Here is a 22357-nt window from a genome sequence, read left to right on the forward strand (position 1 = left end):
AAGGGTCTCACCGGGAGGTGGGGGGGTCACCTATGCAGCCACACGGCACAAATTAAATTGCCCCCACGATCTCCCCAAAGGCCAGTGAAATTCACCATTCATGGACTCATTTCTGTGACTCATAGATGTCTTCTCCAGACCTGGGGTGAAAAGTCAGCCCCCCACAGAGGCCCCCACTGTCAGTCGTGATAGCCACCACCCCCACAAAGTCCTTTATGGTTGACAAAGCACTTTCTACTCATCATCTCAGGTAGCTTGAGCCTCTCAACTGCCCAATGCGAAGATTCCTAGACTGGCTCGAGGGGGATCTCAAGGGCCAGGTGAAATGAATCAGTATAGGTGAACACCTCTGAGACCCATCTACACCCCCACTTTACAGATGAGGATGTGAAACAAAGACAAGGGATGACCCTTGCCCAAGAAGGTAGTAAGAGGGAAAGTCAGGACTCAAACAAATTCTTCCCAATCTAAAACCAAAATTTCTTCCCCAGTACCAGTCTTGGGCTAAAAAAAGGCTAAGAAGGGGGCAGTACTGGGATTACGGGCTTTCTAAGGTCTATTACAAGGTGGCTGGGCAAGACGAGATGTCTAATGTAAGAGGGTACCTGTACACATGGGTCCAATGAAAACAGAACTGTGCTCTCAAATTCTAGCTAGATTTCAAACCTAACCTCTCTCTGCCTAAAAGGGAGATTAGGAAAGAGTGGTCAGGCAGGTGTTAAAGGCAGAGTAGCATCAAAACCAGACTTTCTCCATATGTAATCAAGAGCCTTAAAGGGGAATGAAGAACAGAATTACTTCCTCATTATGATCTGATACGTTCTAATGTTAGTCTACATGTCACTCGTGATTACTTCTCCTCTAGGCTCACCGTTCGTGCCACCATTCTGCCTCAACTTGCCACTAACACCCTGGTTAGAATGAATCCCCCAGGCTCACCTGTCTGTCTCCAAAACCAAAACCTGTCTCCTGAAGACCAGGTGTGGAGGTGGGGAGGGGACGACCCACCAGGGTGAGCCCCAAATCCTTGCTGATTGTGCACCCCCTCTGGAGGTCTGCTGGACACCAACACCAGAGATCATCACTTCTCATTCTGCCTCAGCCTCTGATTCCATTTGGCTACTGGCTTCAGCATTACACGTAGAAAATTCTAGAACAAGATTCAGATTCCTTTTGGGGGCTCTTCCAACTCAAAGTTAAGAACGGTTTTCAGGAGGTCCTTCAAAAGGAGAACAGTCTCCATTTCAGGTTTGGGACTGAAGGTATGTCAATCTCTCTCTCTCTCTCTTAAACCCTTAGTATAAACACACGTTTACCTTGCAAATACCCATATTTCAACTTCTCTTTAAACGACTCTGTCATCCTGCCCTCCCACCTCCCCAACGGAACCAGCCAGGAGCGCACTAGCCATTTTTGCCTTCCCACCTTCTGTTGGCGCAGAAATCAGAATTCAGAACGTGTCGCTCCGTTTCTACAGGAATCTATTAGTGACTGCCAAGGGAAACACTTAGCATTTTAGATAAATAAGTAAATAGTAGTTAAGTGCTGTGCGCCCCCATTTCCAGCAGTTTAGTGTATGTGGCAAAATTTCTTTATGATGCAAGGAGGGGAAAAAAGGTCTGCCGTCCCTCCCCTCTGCAGTGGGGGCCCGGGCCGAGGGGCCCTCGGGATGGGCGTCGGAAGCATCGCGGCCCCTCCTCGTCATGTTCCTGTTTATGCTAGCCTCCTCTCCCTTCTCGCTCCAGCCGGCCTTGTCAGAGTCCCTCATTTGGAAGCTTAATCATATCAGCGAGCTTACCGCATTGCATTTGTAATGACTTGTTTACCAGTCTGTGCCGGCTCCCTCTGCCAGACTGGGCTCTCCCTAAGGACAAGGGCCGCGTCATGCTATCTGCCTCTCTTCCTGCTCCCACACACTGCCTGGCACAGAGCAGGCCCCTGTAATCGCATGTGAACCCGAGGCTGCGTGACTCTAATCTATGCCACAAAGGTGTCTCCGTTCACCAGACCCTAAGCTCCTCAAGAAGAGGGCACACGGCATCGCCTGCCTCTCCCCTCTCCAGGGGCACACGGGGGCTCCACTGCTCACAAACATACGTCGCGCTGCGTTAAACCATGAGTGAGATGGTATGATTCGGACGTCTGTAGGGTTTACCTGCCTTGCCCTCTCTTCTCTGGAGGAACCAGCTCCCCTTCACCCTTAGCTGCCCTGGCAAAGGAGGCCATGCCTATCCCTCTGCACAAGGACAGGTGAATGATCCACACCCGAATCCCCAGTGATCGGTTCAGGAGACACAGGGCCCCAACCAGGCCAGCAAGATTCGGTCTGGGGACTCGGGCCGGGAGTGAGGCAGAGAGCGTGGACAGGCCGGGCAGACCCCGGAGGAGCCGAAGCTGATGACCCAGAGAAAAGAGGGGCCAAGTGATGGAGAAACCGCGTCCTGATGGCAACAGCGGTACCTATGGACCCAGCCGAGCCTGCGGCCATTGTCTTATGTGAGATGATGTTTTTGTCCAGGCCAGTTTCAACTGGGTCCCTTTTCCCTACATGCAGAGTCCTTCCTACAACTGAATGTGGAGAGAGCATGGAGCTCCGGTGGCCACATTTCAGAATAAGACAGCCATGGTGCTGTCCGGGGAGAACAGAAGCTTGCAAAGAGGAACACTGTCATTATATTGGCAGGTGCAGCTCTGTGAGCCTTCTCATTTTATCCTGGGAGTCTGGTCTGTGGCCCAAATCCCACACCAAGCCAGAAAGGGCCGAGAAATCCGTCTCTCGGGCTCCTGTTTATAATGCAGCGCAAAGACGCTGCTCGGCCTCTCACCAAAGCCTCACATATTACTGTTTGCTCTCTTGAGCTCCCCGGCGGCCTGAGCTTTCTGGGAGGCAGCTGAGTAACGCTTAGGGCCCAGCAGCCTGCAAATCAATTAATCTCTTCTGCAGATTGCTAACTGGGTCTAACGAATTGGCGAGGCACAGAGGAAGTCCTGCGTGGCTCTGTGTCCTTTGCAGTGACAGAGCTCTCTTGGAGCAGACTGAGACGTCATGCCTTGACTGAGGAACAAATCTATTAATATTTGGAGAGAACATCAAATTGTACCCGGTGGACTTAAAGTTGAGTCAAGAGAAACTCACTTCTCTGTGATTTAAAACAAAAACAAAGTCTTCTCATCCCTCCATGTTTTTCCCCATTGGATAAGGCCAGCCTTCCGTGTGGTCTGTCTGGGTAAGGCCCCCCCCCACCCCCCATCCCCCAGTGGGCTGCCGGGTGGGGTGGGAAGGCCATGCTGTCCACGGGCACTGGAGGTAGCATCTTTTCTGCATCCGAGGCACTTTTTTAAAAGTTGGAGAAGGTCAAGAAAAGAAGACAAACTCTGAAATGCTACAGGTGGGAATGTAAACTGGGAAGCAACCTGGAAAGATCAAAAATGTGCAACGTGGCCCCCAGAGGCCCAGGGATTCCTCTTCTCAGCTCTCCCTAGAGAAACGCTCTACTCGGGCCGAGAACTACGGACAGCACGTCCCAGGGGAGTGACGCAACAGTGAAATGCTGACCGTGCCAGACTCCCCCTGATTAGAGCGGCTCCGTAACTCCGAGTGCTCCCACCCAGAGAGGCTCTATCCCCATCTGCAAGGTTGAGATAGGTCTCTCTGGATTTATTAACAGTGTGGAAAGCTATGGAATGTGGCCGAGTAAAATAAGCAAGTTGCACAACGAGATACGCATGTGGCCATTATGTCAACCACGCACACGGGCACACGCACGCCTAACGGTCTGGCAGATTCCCTCGGAACAGCCGTTTCATCTGCGGCGGAACTGGCAACGGGGGTGGTGGCCACGGCGAACACCAGCCTTTTCCGCCACACTTTTTATGTGTTAAAGGAAGCATCACACGCATAACCAAAAACGAATAGTTCACTATTTCGTACCTCTAGGTGGAACATCCATTTTCCCCAGCTCTTTTCAAACACAAACGTGCCCAGCCCGTCTCCAGGGCCTTCCAGTCTGTTGTGTCCCGGTGTCCACTCCATCTGCCACAATCCTTGCTCCGCTCCGTGCCTGGAGCGATCTTTTTAGCACCCCCAGGGGACGGTCTCCCCACTGCCCTCCTCCCCGCACCCAAATCCTTCAGCAGCTCCCCATCTCCCTCGGAAGCAAGATCAAGCCCCTTCCCCAATGTCTGCAAAGCCCCGAAGAGTGCCCGGCCTCTCGCTGCACCTGGGCTCAGGGTCTTTCTCACCACCCCTTTCCTCGGCAGGTCGCGTGCCATAGCAGCTTCCGCGTCGCTATCTGGGAGTCTCAGAAATGGAGTGTGAGGCTGCCCAGGGGGCCTCTGGCAACCCCTGTCCCCTACCCCCCAACGAGGAGGAGAAGGTAGAGGCTTCAAGGAAGGTCTGTGTAGGTGGGTCATCCCATGGTCTCTGCAGCCAACTCTGTCGAATGCAGAGTTTGAGTCTATACAAGTCAAGGCCTTGTAAAAGTTAAAGAAACACTAGACTAGGATGACACGAGTGGATGTTGGGGGGGGGGGGCTTCCCTCTGTCAAGAAAAGGGCATTGCAGCCCACAAAGTCCCAGGGAGGGGCGACTCACAGCTTGGAGACAAGTAAAACTGAATCACACAGTGAGAGAGCGGTGCCCTTATAATCTCTCTGACCAAGGAAGGAAGAAAGTCTCAACCGGGTGCTAATGTATTTCTAATGCCCCTCAAGACGTCACGGTCTCTTTCCAGCAGAGGGGCTCTTCCCAGGGCTCGTGGCCTTCTGCCCACAGCAGGCTGGAGCCAGGCTCTATTTACCATGAAACATTAGTGTTTTCATTCTGCAGTGCTCCCTCAACGGCATATGATGTTGGCTTCCCAACGGTTTCTCTTCAAAAGAAACGTATTTGTGTTTCTTCTGAGTTTCAAGCACAAGAGCAAACGTTCACAGGGGAGATGTACAGACGTGACGTTTCTGAAGGTGGCACATGAGTTCTGAGACTTTAGGAGACACGGTTGACCACCAGCTTCACCATCCGGGCGGCCTTCTGCAGAAGGAGCCCCTTATCACTAGTTTGCTGGAGGGATTAAAAGTGGCCGGGCCTCTGACGCTGAACGTGCCTTCTGGGTTTTGTTACCGGGACGGTTTCTGAAGTCTCGCTGTGAAACGCGGCCCCGAACTTCACCGTGTTTACGGCCATAGGCATGCTGGCTGCAGGAAACTGCAAAACCGTAAACACCATGTAGTTCTTAGAGCTCAATAAAACATCTCCCTCCATCGATGTGACTTGGGATGTGTCATCCGGGCACAGGGCCACGCTCAGCTCCTCTTCGGTGTCCCAATTTTAGCCTGTGCTCCGGCAGGAGCAGCACCACTGCCAACACGCCCGGCAAAACCCAAAGAATTACCCACAACCACATCAGCGTTCTCCGATTCCAGCCCACAAAGCGCATTTCTCAGGAAATCTACAAGAGCACTCGATAGCAAGGGATGCTCTGATGTACCCCAGCTTTGGAGGAAACAGAACGGGTCTCAGTTAATGGAGCAGGCCCTCTGAACACAAAGGAGTCCAACAATAAATAATAATAACAAAAGCTGATATGTCGGCGGCTAGAGAGAAAGGGGTGTGCATATAAACACAGAAACAGGGCGAACCTAATTATGAGATTCGTTTCTGCAACCCAGGGGCAGGAAGTGTGATATTAGAACAGTAATAGGGTGGCAGGCTCATGGGTTTTAAGCTCCCAGAGACTCGAAAGTCCCACTTGAGATGCAAACAGAATTCAATGATGTTGTGTTCGTCTCCACTGCAACCCCCCACCCCCTGCCCCGCTTCGCCAATTCTGAAAAGAAAAGTATTCATTTCAGGGCAGTGACCTCATCAGGAGGAACGTATCAGGAATTGTGTAACCACAACAAAAGAGAATCGGGAGCTGCTTTCACTCAGGTGGTGTCATCCATTCTGTAGGGACATGTGGGTTTTTCACCTGCTTTTTCTGATGGAAAAACAGCCTTCGAGTGCGAGCATGTGCACGCACCTGCAAAGCTTCTCTTCTTAAGTGAGACCCCAACGCGGGAGGCGAAGAGTGGAGAAGCCGTTCTTGCGACAGGGGTCGGTGGCGAACTTCCCCCTACAGGAGAAGAGATGGTCTTTTGCTGTCCTACACCAGCGGGTTCACGGTGGCACGGAGTAACTGCCCCCCCCCAAGTCCCGAGCTGGCACCAGACGAGGGACACCACCCTCCGCCCCCACAGCAGGGCCCCGTCACACATTTCACCTACGCTCAGGATTGTGAAACACTGCTCCCCACACCGCCCAGAAGGCACAACGCCAGGATCTTAATCCCCACCACGACAAACCGACCCATGAAGATGTCATAGCGGTCTTAGAGGCTTAATGCTAAAACCAAACGGCGAACGCTGTGTGGCAAAGCAGGGACAGCCCGCGCAGACAGCCTGCCTCTCTTCTCGCCTTCCTGGACCTCGGTGGTGCTCAAACGCCTCGTGCGTGAGAACTTCTGCTCTGAGTTCTAGACAACAACACATTCTTGTAATTCATCTACAAAGTTTTCAAAGATAATTCTGACCACAGACTGTTTTGACCCAAGTGCTGGCTTTGGAAGCAAATCTCCCCGGTTAAGACTTGGTCCTATCTGTGGTGTCAGAGAGGTTAAAAGACATCAAAGTGAACATCTTCAGGTTCCAAGTCACCATCCCTTCCTCTCCAGAGCTTTCATCTTGTACAAATGACGTGGCGTCAGACAGACAGATAATCCTTAAGGTTGAAGGCAGTGGTGCCACAAAACTGAGTCCAGCAAGGGTAGGAGAAGCTGGAAGTTGTTTTTTTAGATGAAAAGGTTTCTTTTATGAAGAAAATAACAAGTTTCTTTTGTTGCGCTTAGCTCACTGCCATCCAAACCAGACACCCTCTGGACTCTTCTGTTGTTGACGCCTCTCCAAAACACAATCAGACATGAAATCTGCACATTGCCTGTGCCTTCCTTCGTTCTCCAAGAAGTTTTGGGGGCTGATTTGGATCAAGCTTTCAACGGGGCTGAGCCTCAAGGAGACCTCCTTCTGCTGGTTCGGTGGTTCGTTCAACAAACACCTACTAAGAACCCAACGCTACGTGAGGCACTGAGGCAAAGGCCGAGATGACCCATCAGCCTGGGAAACAAGGCCCCGATTAATTCCAGTCACTGCCACTGGGGAAAGATCACCTAAGATGAATTCGTTCACCAAAGGGACAAAAACTTCATAGCAAATAGTGGGGAATTAAGGACTTTGAGAATTTCTCTTGCAACCAAAAGCTATGAAGATAAGCTGATGAACCTACAAAGATAAAAATAAACCTTCAAGGTGAGGGGTTGTAACAGCCAACTGGGAGCTAACTGCTAAAATCAACTAAGGTTAATCAAGTGCTAATGGGGTCAGAGTACATTTTTACACGAAACTGTAGAGCAGACCGATGGGCTAGTCTTGAGTTTACGTTTCCTCTCACAGGAAGATCAAGAGGGACTCCCCACCCCCTAAGTGTTATAGGGCTTCCTCCGTTTTCCCAAGGCCTTCTCTTCACTCCCTGGTATGCACCTCACTCTGCTGGAGCTACCTCCTCGGTTTCCTCTTGCTCATTTGTCATCTAGTCAGATTCTGTCAACGAGTTTCAACCAACCCAGTGGTCACTTCCATTGGCGTCATGAAGGGCTGCGTCCTGAGCGTGATGTGTGGTTTCACTTGGCAACCCATTTACATTATATTGTGAAAATTCTTCTGAAGGGCAGGGGTGAGAGCTAACGGTGAGGAGAGAGGGACAGAGAGAAAGTGGTGTTGACAAGGGGTCTAAGTTTATAAGCAATTTATTGGAGAAAGGTTTCATCCTGTGATAATGGTCGTCTCCCCAGGCAACCTCTGAACTGAGGTGTCCCAAAGAGAAAATTTGGATTACAAGGTCTTTCCTCAAGTAGATGTGCACTCTCCTTGGGATATTCATGCAAATCCTTTCCATGAGGAGCCCTGACTTTCTAAGATTAACCCCACCTAACATCACAGCTCCACCTTGATCCTGAAGTAAATGTGACTGAAGAAGTTCTCTGAGGAAAGCGTGAAACTCCTGCCCACTGACAGTCACGGTTAGCCGGGCTGTCTGGTAACCTGTTGCCACTTGGTATTTAAAAAGAAACTTCCAGCCTCCCCCGTCCCCTTGCTGGAAACCTGGATGGGACAGACCACTGAATTCAGGTTTCAAAAAAAGACTCCGTTCTCAGGAGGGTCTCAAAGACTCCAATCACTCCAAAAATTTAGAAATTAGGTCTTTATCCTTCATAACTCCTCTGGCCTTCTGCTTGCAGATGACTTCACTGCCAAGCCATCTGTTAATTCCAGTGATTAGTACCAAGCTATCAGAATAGTTTACAGAGGAGGGAAATTAAGCACCCTTTAAAAAAATATTTTTCAAAAACATTCTCTTCCTCTCCTCTTCATAAGTTGTTGACAGGAAGATTCGCCAAAAATGAAGACGACGAAGAGTCAGTTACAGCATCTTATTTCAGCCCCTGGACACAAGTATTCTTGCCTACTTAATTTAAGAGGTTTCACGGATTCTAGTTGCCCTACAAGGATCAGGACCAAAGATTTCCCCTACCTTTTAATTGGGAAATTCCGCCCCCGCCGCCCCAAAGACCCTTTCCAATTTCTTTGTTGGGTTTCATCAAGTCCCCCCAAGTTACAGCCCCTCAGGTCACCCAAACTAGATGATTATCGCTGTTCCGCCACGGAAAACAGCTCCTCCTTCCCCCTGGACCCTGCAAAAACAAAAACAAAAACCAAAACCACGTACACAGCTGCATGCATTCACGAGCACACTGGTGCACACACACACACACACACACACACACACACACACACACATGCACAGACATGGCGAGGTCAGCTCCCTCACTTAGAAGCCAGCCCTGATCTCTCCATGTGGGGCCTGCCAGGTCAAAGGATGGGAGAAAGCTATTTGTCCATGGTGGACGACCTAGGCCCATCGTCAGGCTCCTATGAAGTCACGGTACTTTTCTTCAAACACCCAACACTCAGAGAGCCTGTCACTCCTCTGTGAAATGCCGATATGAGCAAGTGGCGGCAAAAAAATTCCCAAGCCCCTTTGATTTCCAGGAGGTATTTATTTTAGTGCACTCGCCACCCTCCAACTCAACGTTGTCCAGCACGACCTGTCCAGCCCACGCTTGCTGCTTTACCCCACCAGCCATCCCTGTTCACACTCTGACACTTCAGTCAGGGACAGGGGGTGATTAATACTCCCTGGGCAAACGCTCAGCCCACATCCCGCAGGCTCACCACCTGCAGACATCCACCACGTTCTTCCTAATTGCAGGGGAGGGAGCCCTCTGAAAACGGGCACCAGTGACCCAGGCCTCTGGCTCAACCCACTTCTCAAATAATAAACACGAAAGCATTTGTCACCACCCGGCAGGGGGGTAGATCTTAAGTATGAATGGCCCCTCATTTCTTAGCTCCCCATTTAGACTTTGTTTCTGACGGGGTGTGTGTGTGTGTGTGTGTGTGTGTGTGTGTGTGTGCGCGCATGTGTGTTTACCCATCATTCATGGTGCCCCAGTTTGTTCTGAAGCTTTGGTATGAAAAGCTCACACCGAGATAAGAAGTATACAGAAGTGGGATTTCTCCCAACATGGAGAGAGTCTCGAGATCCCCTCCGGGAGCCCATATGGATAGGAACAGACCCTTCCCCCCAAGGATGAGAGAAGCTTTTAAAGGGAAGGAGGAGTAAAAGGGACAATGAAAGGTCAGACGCTTCCCAACTGGTGTCCCTGCTCACACTGGGGCCCCCAGGGTCACCATGAGCACGCCGGGTACGTGTGCAAATTAGGAGGAGGCGCCCATTTCCGCTGGTGGACTGTGACAGGGAGGGAGAGGGGAGCCGGGGCTCCCTGCTTTGGTCTGACAGCCCCACAGAGTGCAAGGCTGGGCAAACCGGGCAGCTGCTGGCACAGTCCCCGTGGCCCTACGCAGCGGGCCTGCCCGCGCCCTCCCCAGCCTGCCCCTGGGCTTCTCCCTAAAGAGGAGCCGATGGGTCCCCTGGCCCGACACACCCGTCCTGGTATTGAAGCCACTTGGAGCCGCTTGGACGACTGTTCCCCCAAGTGGGGAACAGGCCCAGCCGCTGGTGGGCCGCACGACTCCCTCTTAACGACTATGCGCCAGTTCGGTTTACAAAAGAACGTTCCTGCCTCAATTCTTCGCACACAATAAGAGCACACTTGATGTGCGTCCCTCGACACCGAATGTCCACACGTGCCACTCCTTTTTTTTCACCTAGAAACACATTTTAAGGTTGCTTCCATTGGTTCACAGACGGGGGGAGAATCGTAGAAGCCAAGCGGTTCAACGATGGCCCCCAAAATGGTACGTCCGAGTCCTAACTGCCAAACACGTGACTGTGACCTGACTCGGACAGAGTCTTTGTGGGTATAATTAAATTGAGACTCTTGAGTGAGATCATCCTGGATTTGGGAGCGGCCCTAAACCCCACAACAGGTATACTTATAGGGGGAAGACACTTATAAGTATAAGTATACTTATAGGGGGAAGCGGCGGGGGGGGGGGGTGGGGAACCTGATCCACAGAAACACAGGGGAGAAGCCCAGGTGTCGACAGAAGCAGAGGCTGGACAGACACAGCCAGGGGACGCCTGAGCCACCCACCAGAAGCTGGAAGAGGCAGGAAGGCTCCTCCCCTACAGCCTTTGGAGAGAGTGTGAGGCAACCGGCCTCCACAACCGTGAGAAAAGTAATCTTTGTTGTTTTAAACCACCAAGTTTGTGGCGATTTTTTCAGGTGGTGCCCAAGTGAGGCACCGCCCCAGTGACCGTCTCCCGCCTCCCACCGGGACCCGGCGTGCACTGGCCCATCTGGGCTGTCTGCCCTCTCCGGAGTCTGCGTTCCTGCCCCCGAGCCCGTCCTCACCACCCGCCAGTCCAGAAAGCTTCTGTTCTATTCTCCCCACATCTGCGTTTCCGGACGAAACCCCTCGTCTCTCAAGAAAACTCCCCCAACGCTGACCTTGTCCTGGGCAGACAACGAAAACACCTATCACCGCATGCCCCACGCTCACTGGGCGCTCAGCCCACGCCGGTTTTTACGGAGGTAGGCTTGTCGTGCCTGGCAGATAATGACAAGTGGCATTTATCAGCCACCGTGGGGGCGGCACGGTGCCCAGTGGATCCTCGTGTGGAGCCACTGGGTAGGTAAAGCCTTCGTCGACGGCCTAGCTGTGCGGGCACAGACCCCAGTGTGATCTGAGCGAAGGGCGAACGGCTAGTGTGTGTGTCGTCACCCGTCACCACAGCAGGGACCGCTGTCCTCTTCAGGGCAGAGTGCGCTCGCTGCTCAGCAGCGTAAACGTGGCCCCAGATGTGAGTCTCCCGCAGCAGCCCGGTTTCGCCGTCTTTAAGGTGCTGGGAGACAGCTGGTGGGAACGTTCTGCAGTTTGGGATAACTGGCAGAGTTCCGGGGGGTTCTGGTGGGTTCTGCGGGGGGGGGGGTACCACACAACCAAATCCCTCCGGGCAGTTCCCCAGGCTGCATTGATGGAGGAGGAAAGTAATGGAGTTGGGGATGTGGACATCCACTGGAAGAAAGGGTAAAGCTGGGCAACCTGAGGCGTTCCGCCTACCGCCCTGCCCCCGCCCCCTCCCAGCCTCTCCCACGTGATTTTAACCCTCGATGTTCCATAGCAAAGACAATGTATTTCCTGGCCAACCGGTAGAACAAATACTTACCTCGATTTAAATTCTCACCAAGAAAAAAATAAATAAATTCTCACCAAGAAACAAGCCACAAGGAACCCTTGTCCTGGCCTACGGGAGAGGGCTTTGGGGCCTGGGGGATGGGGGGGGGGGGGAGAGGAGGGGAGCACAAAAGAGCCACCCGCCTGCAGGGGGCACTGGTGCTACACAAAGGTGGAGGGGGAGGTGCCCCAGCCAACTCTCCCCAGGGACCAAAACCTCAGCCATCAGACACAGCCCAGGGTCAGCCCTTGAGCCAAAGAGACAATAACCAGCCACAAAAGGATGGTAATTCAGTCACTGCTGGCCAGATGGGACCCTGCAACCTTTCCACAGACGACCTTCATTTTTCCCAGTCGACACCTTGCAAACAAGACTAAGGCCGGGTGCGTTATTGCTGGGGAGGGGGAGAGAGGAGGGGGAACGGAGGTCCAGAGAAGCTGAGTGATTTGCCCTGATTGCCCAGTGATTACGGCTTAAAATAGTCCTTTTTCCAGGAAGCACCGCCCATTAGTTCATCCTTGGTTTGTTTCTGGGCATGACGAGGCGCCTCTGACGGCTTGAGTGTGAGCAGCTCTCGTGCGTGTCTTTCTAGTTCACACGGACGCGCAAGCCCCCCGTGGACCCACCGCAGAGAATCGAGTGGACTTCCGTCTCAAAGACGGGGTCCCCAAGAGTTCTGACTCACGTTTTCGAGGTCCCGGGAGAATCTGCACACAGCGCAGGGCCTGGCACACCTGGCCAGCACTGAAGGATGTGTGTCCACTTCTCAATATCTCAATGTTCTCCCCGCTACTTTGGGGTCACGGTGACTATCCCCCAGTTGTCACACTTGAGTCCTCACACCTTCAGGGCTCTCGAGGGCACAGCTGGCTGGCTGTTGCCCACCCTGCATCCCCAGCATCTGACGAGGGGCCTGGGCCCTTGCTGTGCCCAGTTGGGACTCACCTCCAAGGAGAACATTACCTGCCGTTTCTGAAGAAGGCTTCCTGGGGGTCCTGCGTGGGCCCAGCCCCTCGAGTGGGGGGAGGTGGCGGTCTTTCCTCAGCACCCTGGGTGGCCTGTGCAGGCCGCCTCCTCTCAGCTGAACGCGGCTCTGTAAGAAACCCCCTCTGCGCCTGTGGGACAGAGAAGCACACGTGTGGTGAACGGTCTTGAGAACGTGTGCCCGGGAGCCCACGCACAGACACTGATAAAGGCGACGCTCAGACAATGAACCCCAAGTCCCCGTGGGGCGCCCGGGAGAACACAAGGCCTCCACCTCTGAGCAGCCTGTCAGCTCGGAAACTCCTCGTCCTTCCTCGCACCGTCTCCCCCGCTATGACACGGGGCTAGATTGTTGTAGGGACTAAATGAGATAGTGCTTACGAAATGCCTTCCATGCGACTTCGCAAAGAGCAAACGCTCAGCGAAGGTTAGCGGCTGTGTAATTAAACACCGAATCACATGGGCTTGACTGCTTAACAGGCAAGCTTCTCAATACAATTCCCCGCAATGACGGAAACGTTCTAGAATCTGCACTGACCATAGAGTGGCCACGCACCACGGGCGGCTACTGAGCATTTGAAATGTAGTTAGTGTTTCTGAGGAACTCACGTTTACATTTTATTTCATTTTACTGAATTTAAATCACGACGTGTGGCGAACGGCTACTGCCTTGGACACCGTGGGCTCAGAGGGTCTACTTTGGAAACACGGGCATCGTAGACTTGCCGTGCGGAGAAGCCCTTCCAGTGGTCTCATCCCCAGAAACAGTATTCACATCCCAGTGGGAGGACACGACAAGGGTTGAGAAAGAAAATACTAGGCCTTACACTTATTTGTATCCAGACTTTCTTGGATCTACAGCTGTACGCCCTTTTTAATATACATAATACATTAGTGGAGTAAAACGAACATGTAATTCCTAGGTAAACAATCGTGCATTTATTATGATATGCAACCAAAAGCAGACCAGCGAGCTGGTCCCGTGCCACCATTTTGCAGGCGAAAGAACCAAGACACAGAGCAGCTGCCGTGTCGCCCTATGACACGCAAGACCGCGTAGCCAAGTGGGGCCAGACCCTTGATCCGGTGGCCCGCACCGTTTCGCCCAGGCCGCCATCAGCGGTCAGCTCTTCGAAAAGACCTTCGCACGGCCTCTCCCTGCCCACTTAAGTAACAAGGACAGCCTCTCTTTTACAAGCCCCAGTTCACAAGAACCCTACTCCCAGACACTCTTCAGTCTGGGGCGAAGGTGAGGCGACCTGCTTGGCCATCTTCCTTTCTCATCTGTCTGAGCCGCTGCCAGCTTCCGGCTGCAATCCCCTCATCATCAGCACCGCTCACAGAATTTTAAGTAAGATCTGCAGAATGCTGTATTCTCTTAGGAGCTGATTTTCATGGCACCAACAATGAGAAAGTGACTTTTTGTTCATCTTTCTGCAGTCTACGCGTTTGGGAGAGGCTCGGCTACCTCCCTGGCCTTGGACAGGAGCTGTCATCCCCCAGGGGGCCCTGCCTTGTTCTCTGAAGCAGTCGCCCCCGCTTGTCAAGACCACGGGTTCCTGAAAGAGCTATCTGAGCCAGGGTGGGGAGCTAATCACAAGCCCCAGAACCAGTCAGGGCTCCTGCTGGGCCCAGACAGAGAGTGATTTCAAAGTGTAGAGACAAAGGGAGGGAGGAGGGTGGGGCGATGCGGGGAGAATTCTTCTCTGTGTGCTGTGGGTCACCTTTACCCCGAGCCAGTGGGTGACTGCCACAAGCCTGCAGCCGTTAAGAAAGGCACAGTTTGAAGTGCAGAGAGGTTTTGCTTTTGGAAAACGGCCTAGTGAGGGACTGCAGTCAATGAAAATAACTGGCAGACTGAAGAGTCCCAGCCCCTGAACCCAGCTCTCATTAAGGTGGAATCTGGGCCCCCTTTGGCCCTCATGGGGGACTGCCTTTGGAGCAGTATTTGATTTGGTCACGGTCACGGGTCTGCTTCTCCCGCCCCTGGGCTCTCTCAGAACGTTCTGCGTGCAGCCCCTCGTGGAGCGCCGTCCTCTGGGCACGGACACACTGGGTGTGGCGGGGGGGGGGGGGCAAGCCTGTCACCATCACCCAGGCCTCCTGCAGTTTAGCAGATGCCACGAATGCCCGTCTCGACCGCCTCCCCCCCACCGCTCCAGATGCTGGGGTGTTGGCTGCTGGTGACTCCCATCTACCCCCTTCTCGAGAGGACTGCCCTCGGCTGACGGGAGCCATCTTGCCTAGAGAAACCTGGGAGAGCTTGCACACACCCCAGGAAGGGCCCCTGGCCACTGGCAGCTGCAGGGGGTGATAGCTCGGCCCCTGTGTCCCGTGGTGGCCACTCTCTAGGGCATTCCACACTCCAGAGCTCCCCGTGGGATCAGGCAGGACTGGACACTCAATGCCACACCCCGCTTAGTCCTTCCCTTGCCCCGGTCTGCTTCTCTCACTCCTGAGAGCCCTCCCTCCGCAAATCACCTGTCCAGGAATGCCCATCTCGGGCTCTGCTTCTAGGGAGCCCGACCCCAGACACATGATTCGCATGTTTCCCGTCTCCTCTAACCCCCATTTGCCTATTTTCCCCCCAGAGACGCTCACTCAGATACGTCTGACAAACATCCTTGGATACGCGAGGATCCTTATAAATACGTGGTGTCACTTTTGCGCGTGACATTGTCCCACAAAGCCATGCTTTTTCTCGCTGTGGTTTTACTCAAGGCTACCTTTTTACATCCTATCTAGGTTTCTGTATTTACGTCTAATTTGCTGTTAGCTGACCTGTAGAGTGGTTTACAGGGTTTTTTTTTTTTTTTAATTTTTTTTTTTTCAACGTTTATTTATTTTTGGGACAGAGAGAGACAGAGCATGAACGGGGGAGGGGCAGAGAGAGAGGGAGACACAGAATCGGAAACAGGCTCCAGGCTCTGAGGCATCATCCCAGAGCCCGACGCGGGGCTCGAACTCACGGACCGCGAGATCGTGACCTGGCTGAAGCCGGACGCTTAACCGACTGTGCCACCCAGGCGCCCCAGTGGTTTACAGGGTTTTTAATAAGCTGCCACTTAAGGTCCAGATTTTAAATTGAATTCCTATATTCAGTGTACCCTCTGCCCTCTTGGTCTCTCCAGAGGTCTGCCTTCAAGAGCCACCATTACTGACACACGAGATCGGCACAACGTTTTTGTTTATAGGCCTCATGGAAAACTGCTCAGAAAAAAAAAGCCTTCTTGCCCCGCATCCGCTCCAGTGGGGACACCGGTGTCTGGTTGGCCAAGGTCAAGAGCTCAGGGGACACCAGTTTTAACTAGAGTTCAGTGAGAAGCTCTCCAAAGGAGGCAGGGTGAGGTTTTTGAGGCCAGCTGAAAGCCACCGGCCACCCTGCCTCCTCCAACCACACCCTCCCCACCCCACACACACTCACTGCCCCTTTGATCGGCCAAGTCTGAGGGGCGGAAGGCGGATCCGAGGAGAGGGTCTTACACGTTCATCCCGGGGGGTGGGGGGAACATGTGCTGTCATATCATCCCTTTCGTTTCATCCCACAGGGAACGAAGCAAAGCGACCGGAAGTGGAGGCAAGCAGACCTCAGTGTCCCGCTAAGCAGAACACTGTGGTCAAAGCTTCCGGGGCCTTGGTGACTGTGACAGAGGGTCTCAGCCAGGTGTGGTGGCAGCCACCACACCTCGTTTGTGTCTCCACCTCACCTCAGAGACCGTGCCATCACTCCTGAGAGCCCTACCTCGTTGACCAAGGAAACTCGGTCGGGACTGAAGTGAGCAGGCCCCCGCCTCGGACAAATAAACGCCCACTTTACAAGGAAAAATGTCATTCTCGGCGCCCGGTTTTCTCTCCGCCCCGCACCTTCGATGACTCACATGTACCTTGGGGTCTGCAGCGCACGCCTCCCCCAGATGACCCCCAATGCCTTCCTCGCTCACGCCGACCCACTCGGGACTTGACAGCTCATTGTTCCGTTCGGCAGAAGCTTCACAGAACAAGCGTTTCGTGCTTCATACGGCACTGGCCACGGTTACAAATTAATCAATAAAATCCAATTCCATGGTCCAGCACTCGCTTTGGGCACGGCGGGGGCGCGGTCTGTGGGCACTCTGGATCTCTATGCCTCTGGTTAATGTCAGGGCAATTAGGCATCCAAGTACGAACTTGCTACATTTTTCCATTTCCACTCTGAAAACAGATCCTGCATTTTCTAATCTCTCTCCTTTAGCTCATGGACTTTCCTTAATGAAAACAACCTCTTCCATTACAGTGTGGTATTTGAAGTAGGGAACAAACGAAGAGACAAATGACATCTAATGGAGGACCCAGAAATAAACTGCAGGTAGGAGTGGGAAGTGAAAATACAGCAAATAGGTGAGAAAAAAAAAGGGAGGGGGGGAATCAATCCGGAGGTCTGCAAGCTTTTTGTATCAAGGTCCAGATAGTAAGTATTTTAGATTTTGCCGACCACGTACCATCTCTACCATGTATTCTTTACATATGTAACCTTTTAAAAATGTAAAAACCACGTCTAGCTCTCGAGGGCATACAAAAACAGGTCAAAAGTCGAGTTTGACCGATGGTCCGTAGTTCTCTATGTGGACAAAAGTAAAAATAAATCCTTCCTTACATTGATACGTATACAGAGAGAACACAGGGGAATATCTTTCTGTGTTTGTGACACCGGGAGAGTGAGCGTAAGGAAAGACCTCTTAGACAAGACCAAAAAGCAATGCTCATAAAGGACAAGGCCGTTCCACCTGACTAGTATCAACATATTCACGTTCTCGATGATGAAAAGAAGTCCACTTGCAACAGTGCAGTTGGCGACTTACTCTGGCTGACTACTACCACACTCACCTTTACACTGAAAACAAGTAAAAATGCAGATTGAAGTATAAAAATGTTCAAAACTTTATATTTAAAGTTCAAAACCCAAGTGAAAACTGAAACCTAAAAAGAGAGTTTTCATCTTGAGAGCATTTGCCAAACAAACCAGGTGAGCTTGATCTTGTGTTTGTTTGTTGTTTTTTATTTTTTTTTTAACATTTATTTATTTTTGGGACAGAGAGAGACAGAGCATGAACGGGGGAGGGGCAGAGAGAGAGGGAGACACAGAATTGGAAACAGGCTCCAGGCTCCGAGCCATCAGCCCAGAGCCCGACGCGGGGCTCAAACTCCCGGACCGCGAGATCGTGACCTGGCTGAAGTCGGAGGCTTAACCGACTGAGCCACCCAGGTGCCCCTCGATCTTGTGTTTTTATGGTCTGTGGAAGGGGGGCGGTAGAGGGAGCAGGATTCAAACCCAAACCCAGAACCTACCCTGGGGACCCTAGAGGCACCCAACGTCTGTACTCCTGCAAAAACTGAGACCTCAGAGGGCCGTACCCTTGATACAAGGGTGAATTAGAAATAAACACCCTATCCCCACCACCCTTCCCGGGGGACACTGAAAAACTCCACTCTTATCACTAAGTGACTAAGTGAAGGGGGCAAAAGTCTCTTCCGTTAATTTTATAACAATAAGACGGTCTTCTCATGGGTTTGCAATCTGAATTCACAATACACATGACACAAAAAAGCTTAAAACTAAGAATTTTACTTAAAGTAGTGCCCAGTACATGCCTTCAGGCACCTAGTGGGGGGGGAGGGCATTACTGGAGAAACCTACCTCCAACCCAAGTCCCAAAGTTCCAGAAATCTCAGCTCACCATCAAAAATCCAAAAAAAAATAAGGAAATAAGTTCCTGCAAGTGAGAACTAATACCTAAAACAGAGTCAGACGTGCCACAACTTTCTACGCTGGCATTATCAGATGTAAAAAATTAAGTGTGTTTTTAGAAAAGGTTGAAAATAAGAGCAAAGATTATAGAATTTTTTTAAAAACCCTAAAATTCATATGGAACCATAAGAGACTCCAAATAACCGGAGCAATCTTGAGCAAGAACAAAAAAGCAGGCAGCATCACACTTACTGATTTTAAAATATATTACAAAGCTACAGTCATAAAAATATTATGGCACTGGCATAAAAATGGATATATCAACTAATGGAACATAACAGAATGCGATAAAGAGCCCAGAAATAAACCCACACGTCTACTGTAAGCTGATTTTCAACAAAAGCGGCAAGAACATACAATGGGAAAATGAGTCTCTTCACAAAATGGGGCCAGGAAAACTGGACGTCCACATGCAAAACAGTGAAATTGGACCCTTACTTTACATCATACACAAAAATCCAATCAAAATGGTTTAAAGACTTAAACTGCAACTGTAACACTCTTAAAAGAAAAACAAAGGGGGAAATCCTGATACTGGCCTTGGCAATAATTTCTTGGATGTGATATCAAAGGCAACAAAAACAAAAATCACCAGCTGGGACCACATCAAACTAAAAAGCTTCTGCACAGCAAAGAAAACCATCAACAAAATGAAAAGGCAACCTACAGAATGGGAGAAAATATTTGCAAACCATATATTTGAGAAGAGGTTAATACCCAAAATATACAAGGAACTTCTGCAACTCAATGGCAAAAAAAAAAAAAAAAAAAAAGCCTGACTTAAAAAAAACAGGTAAACAGCCTGTTACGTATGTCAACCACAGCCTGGGTGACTCTGTCAGTTAAGCTCAGGTCATGATCTCACAGCTCATGAGTTCAAGCCCTGTGTCGTGCTGTATGCTGACAGCTCAGAACCTGGAACCTGCTTTTGGATGTTGGGTCTCCCTCTCTTTCTGCCCCTCCCCCACTTGCACTCTGTGTGTTTCTCTCTCTCAAAAATAAACATTAAAAAAACTTTTTTTTAATGGGTAAAATATGAGTAGACCTTTCTCCATAGAAAATCTAGAAATGTCAGAAGACATACGAAAAGGTGCTCAATATCACTGATCATCAGGGAAATGCAGCTCAAAACCACAATGAAAGATCACCTCACACCTGCTAAGATGTCTATTATCAAAAAAAATAATAAAAATAAAAGATAGTAAGTATTGACAAGGATGTGGAGAAAAAGGAATCCTTGTACTATGTTGGCGGGAATTAGTACATCCACCATGGAAAGCGGTACAGAGGTTCCTCAGAAAATTAAAACTAGAACTACCCCATGACCCAGCAATCACACTCTTGGGTATATACCCAAACAAACTGAAATGAGGACCTCAGAGAGGCAACTGCACACGCCTGTTCACCGCAGTACTGTTTACAACAGCCAAGATATGGAACCACGCCAAATGTCCATCAATGGATGAATGGATAAAGAAGGTGTGGTATACACAATGGAATATTCCTCAGCCTTAAAGAAACAAGGAAGTCTTACCATTTGCTGCAACACGGATGAACTTGAAAGATGCTATGCAAAGTAACGTAAGCCAGATACAGAAGAATAAATAGTACATGACCCCAAGTATCTCAGAAATCTAACACAGTCAAACTGATCAAAACAGAAAGGAGAGTGGTGGCTGCCAGGGATTGGAGGAAGGGGGAATCAAGGAGGTGCTGATCAGAGGGTACACAGTTTCACTGTGTGAAAGATGAATGAATCCTAGGGAACTACTGTATGCCACAGGGCACATAGTCAACAATGCTGGATTACGTACTTAAAATTTTAAGAAGGTAGATCGTATGTCAATGTTCTTACCCCCCCAAAAAAGGAAAGAAACTTCTAGAAATTACAGATAAGTTAAAGACATCATATGTGGGCATGGTTTCAGGGTGCACACTTATCTTCAAACTCATCAAGATGTATACATTAAATATGTCAAGCTTTTACGTATGCCAATCATAGCTCAGTAAAGAAAAGACTAGAGAGCAAGAGACTATAAAAAACGATCAAGCAGGTCTGAAAAATAATTAAGTGGAACTTCTTGGAAATAAAGCATAATATACACTAACAATTAAATTTAACACTCGACAGATCAGTAAAAGTTGGGGGACAGGGGGACAATTAACAGGCTGTTGCAATAGTCCAGGGGCTTTTTGTTCTGACCAAGATGATTTAACAGCAGCGAGATTTATCCTCCCCCCAAAAACAAACAAACAAACAAAAAAAAAACCAAACAGGCAAATGAATAAAACAATGGTTTTCGAGACATGAGTCAAGTAATGAAGGCAGCATCCCCTGAGAGCAGAGAAACAAATGAGGCGAACTTTGTAACTGCTCAGCTTACTGGCGAAGAAATTTACCAGGTTCAGCACCATCTGCTGAAAAGACTGTACTTTCCTCCCTGAATTGCCTTTGAACCTTTGCTGAAAATCAACTGACCAAATACATGGGGCCTATTTCTATACTCTCTAACCCGTTCCATTGATCTATTTGTCCCCATTCTGCCTTGGATATCTTAGCTTCACAGTGAGTCTTCAAGTCAGGCGGTGTAGTCCTGACAGTGTGGTGCTGCCTCAAAACAGACAGACGAACACACAGTACTGAAACAATTACACGTCCACGTGCAAAGATAAGAGATTTCCCCTGTCTGTCACATGACACAGAAGAATTAGGTGAAAATGGGCGGCAGGCTTGAGTGTTAAACCTGAAAGTAGAAAACATTAGAAGAAAACGTAGGAGAAAAACCTCTGTGGTCATGGATCAGGCAAAGATTTTTGTAGCGATGACACCAAAAGCATAATCCAGAAAGAATGGTAGGTGGACTTCATCAAAATTAAAAATATATGCTCTTCGAGAGACACTGTTCAGAGAGTTAAAAAAAAAAAAGGGGGGGGGTGCGCCTGGGTGGCTCAGTCGGTTTTAAGTGTCCGACCTCAGCTCAGGTCATGATCTCACAGTTTGTGAGTTCGAGCCCCACATCGGGCTCTGTGCTGACAGCTCAGAGCCTGGAGCCTGCTTCCCGATTCAGTGTCTCCTCCTCTCTCTGCCCCTCCCATGCTCGTGCTCTGTCTCTCAATAATAAATACATGTCAAAAAAATTAAAAAAAAAAAAAAAACAAGGCACAGACTGGAAGAAAATATTTACAAGTCACATATCTGATGCAGGACTTACAACCAGAATATGTAAAGAATTCTCAAAACTCAACAATAAGAAAACAACCCATTTTTATGATGGCCAAAGGACTCGGACAGATACTTCACCGAAGAAGAAACATGGAAGACAAGCCCGTGAAAAGATGCTCGATGTCTTAGTCAGGAGGGAAGTGCAAATTCCAGCTTGCGAGACGCCGCCACGCATCTGGTAAAACGACTGAAGTGAAAAACAGGGCCACACGAAGGGTCGGCAAGGTCGTGGAAACACGGGAAGTTTCACGTGGCTACTGAGAGCGTGAAATAATGCGGCCGCTTCGGAAAATGTTTTGGCAGTTTACCATGAATCACACATCTCCCGTATGAGCTAGACAGTCCACTCTTCGCTATCACTCAAGGGACTGTAAAGTGTACATTCATACAGGTAAGAGTCTGTTCCTTTGACTTTTTTCTTCTTTGTTCATTTCGGGGGGGGGGGGGTGGGGTGGGGGGAGTGATGGTGAAACAGGTGCAGGGGATAAAGAGCACTCTCACCCTGATGAGCACCGAGTAACGTATAAAGTGGGGATCCAGTAGATTGTATACCTGAAACTAATATAACACG

The 22357-nt window shown here is 50.3% G+C and overlaps 1 protein-coding gene across 6 annotated transcripts in view; it reads right to left on the bottom strand.

Annotated features, from left to right (window-relative positions):
- ZNF831 (zinc finger protein 831) overlaps positions 1–22357 on the bottom strand; it is a 92600-nt gene that overhangs the window by 30900 nt on the left and 39343 nt on the right. For all 6 annotated transcript variants that reach the window (XR_006960326.1, XR_006960327.1, XM_047069503.1 and 3 more), the window contains exon 4: positions 12758–12909. Coding sequence is in view for 4 of the 6 variants with exons in the window: in XM_047069503.1 (XP_046925459.1) it covers positions 12758–12909 (152 nt within the window). In the remaining 2 variants the exon portion in view is untranslated. The remainder of the gene's footprint in view (positions 1–12757; positions 12910–22357) is intronic.

Source organism: Lynx rufus, unplaced genomic scaffold (assembly GCF_022079265.1).
Source record: "Lynx rufus isolate CCGP_SWC_20201006 ecotype Redwood Valley unplaced genomic scaffold, mLynRuf1.p SCAF_8, whole genome shotgun sequence".
Lineage (NCBI taxonomy): Eukaryota > Metazoa > Chordata > Mammalia > Carnivora > Felidae > Lynx > Lynx rufus.